At 37.6% G+C, this 10,790-nt stretch overlaps 1 protein-coding gene across 1 annotated transcript; it reads right to left on the bottom strand.

Annotated features, from left to right (window-relative positions):
• Window positions 1-3,691: 3,691 nt before the first annotated feature.
• tnni4a (troponin I4a) lies at window positions 3,692-10,067 on the bottom strand. Its single transcript, XM_051889936.1, has 6 exons — window positions 9,980-10,067; window positions 6,737-6,784; window positions 5,510-5,641; window positions 5,267-5,356; window positions 4,445-4,612; window positions 3,692-4,157 (listed from the first exon to the last, which is right to left on the bottom strand). Exons 1-6 carry the CDS (start codon window positions 10,061-10,063, stop codon window positions 4,071-4,073), a joined length of 609 nt encoding a protein of 202 aa, XP_051745896.1. The 5' UTR covers window positions 10,064-10,067; the 3' UTR covers window positions 3,692-4,070.
• Window positions 10,068-10,790: the final 723 nt, after the last annotated feature.

The raw sequence follows: 10,790 nt of genomic DNA, 5'->3' as shown, positions 1-10,790 counted from the left end.
CCATCAGATCTCCGCCTTCACGAGCCGTGTACAGTCGCAGTCCCAAACTCATCTCTGGTGGTAACACGATTTAATAACATTTATTATGAGTAAACGAACACTATTACATTGTAGTATTCATAGCAAGTCATTTTTTTTCATGTCAGTTCAAAATTATATAAATAATACATGTTTTCTTGCTGTCAAAGTAAGTAAACATAACCTGTTTCATTATTTATGACCTCAGCTTTAATTGGAAAACAGCAATTTGACAGCAACCTTCGACCAAGGAATGGTTACGTCAGCCTGAACAGGATTATTTTGCGATAAACAACCGGTTACTGTTCATTATCCCGCTTATTAAATAAATACTCACCAAATAAATAAATACGTGGTCATGAAATATTGCTTTCATTTGAAATTATTTACCCGCATATTATCTTAACGCTTCCGCGAAGAAAAATAGTCCATTCCAATGCACAAAACAGTCGGTTTTAGCAACACCCCAAGAATATTATTTACAGTGATATTAATACTAAAGTTATATTAGGTCATTGTTAATACAATAGTTAACTGAGGCGTAATATGCCACCGGTTTTTCGTGAAACGAGAGATTGATGAGACACGAAAGTAGTGCCGCCAGCGGTGCGTTTGACCATTCAGAATCACGTATTCTAGAGCCTCGTACATTCTGAAATATAGACTTGACACTTTTGTGTTACTTGAACTTTTTATAATGATAATAATTAATTATTTGTTGAGGATATTATTGATAACCTCAATAAAATAAACATGATAACCTAATTACAGCACTGAATATAGATTTGGCTTTTTCATGTCTCTATACTGAGGGTGTTTTGCGCAAAAATGTGTGAGTGTATTGTGTGAGAATCAGACCAGAGTATTAGACCTGAGGTCAATGTGTGTGTGTGTCTTGGCAATATTAAAAAGAATGGCTGAAAATTGAAGTCTTGAACTCTGGCAAATGAATCAAGCAAACACCATTGTAGGAAAATGAGGATTTATTTGTTCTACATGTATGACTCTCGTGAAACAGAAGTGCTCAAAGTGCTTCACCTCAAAATATCTCCTAGTATTTTCCCACGAATTGGAAACCGAGAGCAGTCAAATGTCGATCGTTTTGCCTGTAATTTGGTTACACAGGAGAAGTTTGCCAGACGTTTTGGTCTTTTGATCTGAGGGTTTTGCCTGGACTATATTTGCCTGAGGATCTCAGATGTTTACTTTTATAATGTGCTTTGGTTTATAACATCAATGAAAGACCTCAGATAACCTCAGATATTAAATAGCCTATGAGTTCCTGAAAATATTAGCCGCTTGCCTTAACTTGCTCTGTGCTCTTAAGAGAGGGTAATATCTCAAGATTGCCTCTCTCTATGGGAGTACATGAACTTGTTTTAACAAGGACATCTGAAGCATTGAGAGTTTAACATCACAGATAAGTGTAGGTGAACCCCGGGGTGCCAATATCAAAATCCATCTCCAATGGCCTTATAATTGTGGGTACTGAGAATTTGAACTGCAACCAAGTAAAAGACACAGATTCATATGGACTATAATTACAATTTCGGCTGTAATTAATGAACAACACAAGGTGTGACCTGTTTATTTTAATATACAAGAATGAAGCATCTTTGTTATCAGCTTCAGCACATTCAGTGAACTGAAGACGTTACAGAACAAACTGATAATTCTCGATCTCAACCTCTCTCACATTGATCCTAAACCTTCCTGGCATTAATAAGTGCGGCGGGATACAATGAACCTTTGGAAGTCATTTTTTAAGGGAGGAAGAACAATGTGTGTCTAACATTGCCAAAGAGACGGCATCTGTATCCAATCTAAACCAAATCCATCTGCTAATCATAAAAATGAGAAACCTGCATTAATAGGATAGTAAAAAGATACTGCATACTTTAAGGTTTCAAAATAACTTTGATCCACTTGAAAAGCCTTTAGATGGCATTTTTTCCTTTTTTATATGTTTGGACAAATAGAAAACTAATGTTAAGGTTAGGCAATGTTTTTCATAAACACTTTTTATACTGTATACTGGTTGAAACTCTCTTCACATCCTGATCGCATTCTAAATATTAAAAAAAAATGTAGGACTACATATATCTTCTGAGTCTCAGGACCAAAAAATTCTCATCCAAACATTGCATTCAGTCCTCTCACGCTGCTTCTCGTGACACTTTGCAGACTCTGCTCTGGCTGTGCGCGTTCATGTGTTTTGGAGGAGGCGTGGCTTTGGAGAGCACTCTGAAGGGAAGGCGGAATCTAGGCTGCGTCCAAAAACTGGAAAATGCTGCCTTCGCAGGACACATTTCAAGGTAGGAATCCAATGTTAGCTTCACTTCCTGTTTCCTGAGATACCTTCATCTGATCGATTTTTGAAGGCAGCATAGATGTATCCTTCGCTGCCTATATCCCACAATCCTGTGCGTTCCATTCTGTGACAGTTGAGCTAAAAATATAAAGATGGCGTCCGAAAGTTGAGTTTGCTGGTCAGTTTGTGTGTAAATGTACATTTTTGACCGTCATTTTTAGCAAGAAATTACTACTGTAGTAATTAAATCTTTGTTTAGTTCTCACCAAAGCTCGCGCTATCAGTGGTTTTCAAACCTGTCCTGGAGGCACCCCAGACCTGCACATTTTGTGTCTCCCTCATTTATCACACCTGATTCAACTCATTAGTAGAGACTGCAAGAACTAAATTACGTGTGTCTGATAAGGGAGACATACAAAATATGCAGGGCTGGGGTGCCTCCAGGACAGGTTTTAAAACCACTGCTCTACATCATTAAACTGTTACGCTGCCTGAGAAGTCTGTCTAAAATCAGTTTCGTGAGGTCATGGTAACAAACGCTGCCTTACAAGTCATTGCCTGATAAGGCAACAAGGCAACAAGTCAGCTGCCTAGGTTTCAGATGCAGCCCTAATGTTTTCAAAGCTAGCTTGCTAATGCTAGCCTCTCTGAAGTTGCCTACTCTAACTTTAACCAATAAAACCTTATTGTAAAGTGTTACCACTAATTAAAAATATTTAAACTAGTGTTAGGTGAAGTATAGCCACAGTTTTATCATGTCAACTGCTCATATCCACATACACAAAAACATTTATCCCAAAACCTAATGATTCACTGGTTTATTTTAGCTGAATTCACAGATGTATTTTCTTCTGGTGATTTAAAAAGTCTGCTTTGACCTAAAGCTTTTCGCTGTGCTGAAGTGGTTGTGCTGACTCAGGTCTTAATGACTGATGGCATATCTGCCAGTTTGCCATCTGTCTGGTAATAGAGGATAGAGTGCCACCCAAATTCCTTTCCTTCACCTCCCTGTACTTCCTTTTCTAAACAACACTAAACCTGTCCACAGACAAAATGTCATATTTCAGATGCAAACCAGTTGATGCATATCTTCTCCATTGTTATTCACTTATTGTTGTGACGATCACGTCTTATTTAAGGCTCTACTTGAGGCCTGCTGAGAGGTTTGTGTGACTTTGTCGCCCCCTGGTGTTGATAGAATGCCAGTTCAGTCAATGTAATAGAAATGCAGAGCGCCATCTGTAGGTCAACAGCTAAAACTGCTTATAACTGGGTATTTAACATGCAGTTCCTGTGGCATTGACATTAAAGCGTGTTTTAATCAAATGTTTGATCTTTTAATGAAGAACTCCAACTTCCTAATTCACTCAAAAAGCTTTTATTAAAAATTAAACTATTTTCTGTTTGTAAACTACAAACAGGTAATAAAATAATCATGCTCTTCAACCAAGGGTAAACAGTAGCCTTATTGGTTTCAATCAACACAGAATACGAAGCAAATATTTACACAGTTGATATGATATGATATGAATATGAGGTTGTTCTATTATCGAATCCCTCTCTACGGACAGTGCTCGCACATTTTAATCGCAGCAAATCACAATTTAATATCGCGTGCAAGCCACAGCTGGCTGACCAAATAAATGAATAATTTACCATAAAATAATGTTGATTAAAATTCAAACAAACAACATGAGCTTTGTGTCAAGATGCCCCTTTATCCTTCGCAGCCTTTTTTCGGCTACTGTCCGGCGTTGAAAAGCTTCTTTCTGCCTTCCATGCCTGACATGGCCTCCACGTTTTTCCTCCAGTCCGTGACCTCCTCCTTCTGATGGAGAGAAAATGCTTCAGTTAGACAGAAAGACAGAGATGAGAGCAACTCAAATGGTTGCACAGGCACGGCGGACCGTGGCAATACTCGTCAGACAGACAGACAGTGCGGTTTAAATGCCAACATTTCACCACCAATAGGCCTTTAAAGAAATCACTTGATTTCTAAAATAACCCGTCTTTTTAGATACAGCACATCCGAGCAAATGAGCTGAAAGCACAGCCTGTACAAGCAGCCAGACGGGCTTCTGGTGTCTCGAGTACACTTGTTATATGGAGTGTTACCTTTTCTTCTTCTTTTTTAACTGTTTTGAGGTTCGCTTTGAAGTCAGCTTTCATGACTCTGGAGTCCAGCGATCCCAGCATGGCGTCTGCCGACTTCTTCACCCTTTTAAGGTTCGGTCGCTTCATTTTTCCCTTCAGTTCATAGATCTTCTGGGTTAATGAGAGAATCTGGTAACAAATAAATATATCAGGTTTTCGTTAATAGGTCTGTAAAGTGGTTTATAATAAACTAATTATTGATAATCAAAATTACATATTTAAACTTTTTTTTCCCCCTGTGAAAATAATTTCGGTCAAACTTTATATTAGGTGGCTTTAACTACTATGTATCAAAAAAATAAGTACAGTGTAAAACATGTTTGTGCATAATAAGTGCATTGTATCTAATCAAATGATTAATTTATATGTTAGTACATAGTAGTTAAGGACACCTAATATAAAGTGGGACCATAATTTCTTCATGCCTTAAAATACCTTGAATGTAACGCTACACCCTAGCTTAATTTAGTATATATGCATTCATGAATATGCAAATTAGTCCCCGCCTCCACTTATTCACACCAGCTCGGACTACCTGATCCACTCACTCAACTGTTGTAAACGCCGCACAATGGATCATGTGACACTGAAGACCGGAGTAAAGATGCTGAAAATTCAGCAGTAATAAATTACATTTTAAAATGAATAAATTTCTGTTTTTACTGTATTTTTGATCAAATAAATGCAGCCATGTTGACCATAAGAGACTTCTTTAAAACATTTTAAAAAATCATACCGATCCCAAACATATGTATATGTATATTCCCCATTTACATAGCCTACCTCTGCATCATTTCTGGCAACTTTTATATTAAGGTCATATCGCGCTTCATCCACAACGTCAATCTTGTGGTGCAAATCTCTACAAAGCTCCTGCAAAGACAGATGATGATACATAAACTCAAATGGCTAATGTAAACACCATGAACACCGTGCTTATAATATGTTGAAAGATATTCTGGACACAGTCATCTGGCCGCAGTAAAAGCTCTCAATGTAAATATCTGACATAGTAAAGTTTTGCACCTGCAGTTCTTGGATAGACAGGCCGGAGAGGTTGAGGGGCGGCGCTCTCTCCCTCAGGGTGTTTTCTCGCTCCAAATCTTTCTGCTCTTTTTCTTTCACCAGCAAGCTTTCTGCCTTTCTCAGCAGTTTGCTCTGAGGGTCAGGTGACGAAAAGGTGAGAGAGGTGTCACGTTAGTACAAAATACAACATTCACTTTATCCACTCATAGTGCTGTTCATTTGCACATGCTCCCAGTGTTATTTTAGCACCCAGTTCATTAATGCAAATCAGGTGATAGCACAAAAACACACATAAAACCAGTGCTGAATACAGTTGCCTATCTGAGTAGTAGATAGTAGAGGACACACACACATACACACACACACACATATATATATATATATATCAGACTGTCCTCCAAAAAAAAAAAGACCCTATAGGTCGTTTTTTCAAGCACCTTATTACGACCTATATTTACGTTTTAAAGTCATGCGCCCTCTAGCTGGCGTAAAAATAATGACAGTGTCGTGTTACGTTTGTCATCATGAAATGACGTATAATTGTCATTACCAATCAAAATGCGTGTTCATTTAAATGCAATGTGTAGAGTTTTTACACCATTTGTCCTATTTCCATTTAGCAAAACTCATTTTTTTATTAACGACTACACCCACCCCACCCCTAAACCTACCCTTAGTGATTTATAGTGCATATACACTTAATGAGCACATGTGTTCCCTGGGATCGAACCCAGCCGTTCACTTCTATATTTAACAATGATATATATAATTATATACACACATATAATAAAATAAATAAAATGGACACATATAATTACATATAGGCCTATATAATTGTGTATACAATGTAATAACATGTAATATCATCGTAATATCATGGTTTTGAATTTTCTCCATTTACTTCCATGTATGTTGGAGAAAATTCAAAAAATATTAATTTATTTTATATATATATATATATATATATATATATATATCCTTTTGGTCCCCATGAGGAAAACAGCTTATAAATCATACTAAGTTTTTTGAAAATGTAAAAATGCTGAATTTTTTTTGTGATGCGTAGGTTTAGGGGATAGAATATATAGTTTGTAGAGTATAAAATTATGTCTATCTGTATCATTATATTTATGGAAAGTCCCCATGAAGATGGAAACCCAACATGTATGTGTGGTGCGTGTGTGTGTGTCAGCATACTTGAAATGTTCCACTTTGTTTCTGACCCACCTTTAGCAGAAGTCTGCGTGTTGCAGAGAACTTGGATTTGGCCTTTTTCTGCAAGAACAAAAAAGAGTTAAGCCAAGGTCTTTATAGTCTGCGGTCCTGTTAAAACAATCCTGTGATTGGATCTAATCTACACACGCTGTGGTGCATGCATTAACTGCCTGACCTGATTATTGTCTGAACTGCCAAACCGAGGGCTCAGTGGCACAGTGTAGGTTTAAGCAGACCAGAGCAAACTTACAGTGCAGATTAGTTTTTAACATGCTGTTCAGTGTCCTTACAGAATTACTGAGCGACTAAAAACCATTTAGAGCTGGATTAGGGTCATTGATTCCAACATTCACTGGACTTTAATATATAGAGACACCACCACGTGCACTGCTACTTTCATCTGTTAATCATCTTGAAAACTATTAAAAGGGAAACAATCAGTAGCAAGGCGAGACATTACAAAACCCTCATAACAAATGTGGTGGTAATTCACTTACCGGTCTGTGAAGACATATATGCATATATCATTGCATACAAAAAAAAAATATATATATATATTAAAGAGCAACAAGATCTGTATATTTTACAGAAAAATGTGTTGTCTGCTTGTGTAAAATTGACTCTAGATCTTACCAGGGCGTTATTATGGTTTTTTATTTTATTTTATTTTATTTTATTTTATTTAAAATAAAATAAAATATTATTATTTTATTTTATTTTATTTTAGGAAATTACCAAAATAAGCAAGAACAAACAGTACTGAAATAAATAATAAATGTAATACTTCAGAAATGTGTATTAGATATATTATTTATGAGGTTAAGAAAGACTAGAAAGTTGTTAACTAGAAAGATTTATAACTGGGATATATCTAGCAAAGAAAATATTAACTCACAGTTTAAAATCATAACCTGATGTAAATAAGTTTTGGATGAATATGACATTGACAGGGTCAATAGCCTAATAAAGATAACACTTACCCCTCAGACATGTCTGAAATACACTATGTGACCTGAAAGAGAGCCAAAATAATTGTGGTCACTATTCAGCACTTCACCATTCATATCTGCACACGTCAGGCATCACTAGTCAAATGCCAAACAACTGTCAACTGGATTAAGAGTGACGCCGGAGTCAAGAGTTGCTCCTAAAAAAGCGTGTTTAAATGCATTAAACAAAGCCTGCTGTCCTTTGACATCAAAAGCTACAGATCCACTAATGCAATTCCAATATGCAGACGGTACACAGTACACAGCTTACCGGACATTGGGTTTCGCTTTAATACCGGTCATCACTGTGACTCAAACACGGAAGAACCGTGACCTTTACTCCACCAATATAACAAACCATCTCTCTGTGCACATCAGCGATTTTCTCAGTATCTTCAAAGATACATTCATTACAGCTTGTGGTTCAAAGAGATCGGGGTCCTGACATTTTGGCCCCGTGGAGAAAACAGTGACCTTGACTGTCTCATTGAACACTGCGCAGCGAGCAGGATGACTCTGAGCAGGGGTTAATGGGGTTCTTCTGGGAAAATGGTGTTGAGGGATGAAATTTAGAGGCGGAATGCGTGTGGATAAAAAGTGCAGACAAAACACTCTATGTGTGAATTCAACCCTATGATGGGAGATATTGATGCCACAGTGTCTGAAAACTGTCATTTAGTGAGTAAGTAAATCTTGCGCAACTTTACAAACTCACAAGGTCCTGTACCTGAACACTTTATTGTCTATCAAAGTGAAAAATCTGAGGTCACTTATTGGTTGTAAATGACAAATACTCAACAGATTGTTGGCATCTGCTCTGTTTTGGCTTTGGTCCTGCTAAAGTTAATGTCCTTGATATAACTGGCATGACTTTGGCAAGAGGCAATCGAGTCATTGACCTTCATGTTTGACATTCTAGAGGACTTATGTATGACAATACACAGGGGTAAACAGTACTTCAAAATTGCATTTTGAAAGAAAAAAAAAAACATTTTTACTCCCTAGAACTTCATTTTAGGATGTGTTCACACTGGTTTGATTAAAACGAACTCTGTGCAGTTCATTTGAATCATGTGAACCCATCTGAACCTTGGTGCGCACCAAACAAGTGGACCAAGACGCGCTTTCAAACTAACTCTGGTGCGGTTTAAAATATGAATGCAACGCGGACCAAAGACATGTAAATGAACCAAAAACAGGAAGTGATGTCACAAGATGCGACCCTAAAAAGGACAGAATGCTCAAGGATACCTGTTTTTTTCTCGTCATACTTACGATGTTGCCCATCACAGTTCGGTACAGGCATCTCCCCGCAGCAAATCTTAGTTTGTAAATGTGACGGAGAGATTCCTGCCGCTGTTTTGACTCCTTTACACATTTTATAAGCTCTTCATGAGTTGTCAGCTCCATCATATATGTATGCACATACAGCGAATGCATTTAGCCCAGCACACAGCATTGTTTTGGATAGTTCTGTCGCAAAATATGTCATAAAAGCCGTTTTTTTTGTTTTGTATCTTTAGGTTCGGTGGTAAAAATGACAGTGTGAACGCTAAGCGAACCAGGACTAAATGTATCACTACAAGTGTGAAAATACCTGCAGAACTACAATTTGCAGGTCAAAACTAAACTTAAAAAAAAAAAAAAAGCCATAATATGTTCCTACACTGTAAAGAAGAATTGTTGGTTTAACTTAAAGTAAGTTACCTGGTTGCCTTAAAATCTTGAGTTCATTGAAATTAAAAAATTGAGTTCATACAATGAAGGCGATTGATTTAATCTACAGAAACTCAAAATATTGTGTTATCTGAACCACATTAATTATTGAAGTTGATTTGACAAAAGAAAAAATGTGATGACAAATCATGACCCCTTATTGTTAATGGTCTAAATTTTGAAAAAGCAATATGGGATGATACATAGGCCTATATCCAATACACTGGCAACATCATCTGTAAATATACTGTTACAACCAACTAAGTCCATCCAGAATGTCGTTCCAGTCATATTCCAGACACCCTGTCATTCACCTCACAATATCCCACACTATTAGACGGCATGCCCTAGTGTCATTAATCATGCTGAAAAACATGCACAAATAAACAAAAATTCAAGCAAAGGAAGTGAACAACCCTTCCATTTGCTCAAATCAAAAGACTCTTCAACCACTCTTTGCTCTCTAACTTAAAAGACCTCTGAAGTGGACCTTTGATTTCAACGGCAGACTGTTAGACATGATAAAAAAGCATTGATACAGGGCTCTTACCTTTGAAGAGGAGTCCAGGAGCATGAACCGAGGAGTGATGTACGAAGGGAGACGACGTAGTGTGATTTTCAATGATTGATCCATGCCTCACCTCTCACATGTGAATGGCCAACCAAAATAACTCACCACAGCGCCTCCCATGAATGCCACCTTTTGGCACAACCATTGTTCTGGAATTGCACAAACACACAATTAATGCTCATTACCCCTCTGAGTCACATGCATGTGGCTGATCCGGCATGGAAAATGTCATAGGTTTTATAAAAGACAAGTTCCCATTTATTATAATTCATATATTCAGGTGATTAAGATTCCCGCAGCTACCCCAAAGACAACAAAGACTCTGGGTGTATTACGGTCAGGTGCTGCAGATATAAATGCACATAATTGTTAAATTGAACATTTTATGGTGCCGTCTCACACTATAAGTCACCAATGCTCGGAGGCCTGAATTTCAAATGAGAGTCCTAGTATTCAGTCGAGCGTGGCATTAATTACAGGTGAATATCACCTCGAGACTGCTGGGAAGAACATGAAAATGGATCATAGCATTTAAGTCATAAAAACAGGGAGAAAGAGGCATACCGAGAACATTTATCTCCAATGGCAAGTTTGAGGCAGGTTGAAAGGGCAACTTTTGGTCTAAAAGCTTTAGATCGATAAATGCATGACCCCATAATGCATTCAAAAAGGTTTTTATGGTTCAGCGATGGACTATGTACCGTGTCAGTTTGGCTTTTGCGTACGTTAAGAGCCTTTGAATCCGGACGTGGGAGACAAAGCTCGGACGGTGGAAGGACACACACCTTTA

The sequence above is a fragment of the Ctenopharyngodon idella genome, chromosome 4, assembly GCF_019924925.1.
Source record: "Ctenopharyngodon idella isolate HZGC_01 chromosome 4, HZGC01, whole genome shotgun sequence".
Taxonomy (NCBI): domain Eukaryota; kingdom Metazoa; phylum Chordata; class Actinopteri; order Cypriniformes; family Xenocyprididae; genus Ctenopharyngodon; species Ctenopharyngodon idella.
This window is presented reverse-complemented; position numbering and strand designations above follow the sequence as displayed.

Coding starts and splice junctions, on each gene's coding strand:
- tnni4a (XM_051889936.1), bottom strand. CDS start 10,063: ATGGATCAATCATTGAAAATCACACTACGTCGTCTCCCTTCGTACATC. Junction 5,357..5,509: donor TGTCTATCCAAGAACTGCAG/GTGCAAAACTTT, acceptor CTGTCTTTGCAG/GAGCTTTGTAGAGATTTGCA. Junction 4,613..5,266: donor TTGCCAGAAATGATGCAGAG/GTAGGCTATGTA, acceptor ATTTGTTACCAG/ATTCTCTCATTAACCCAGAA.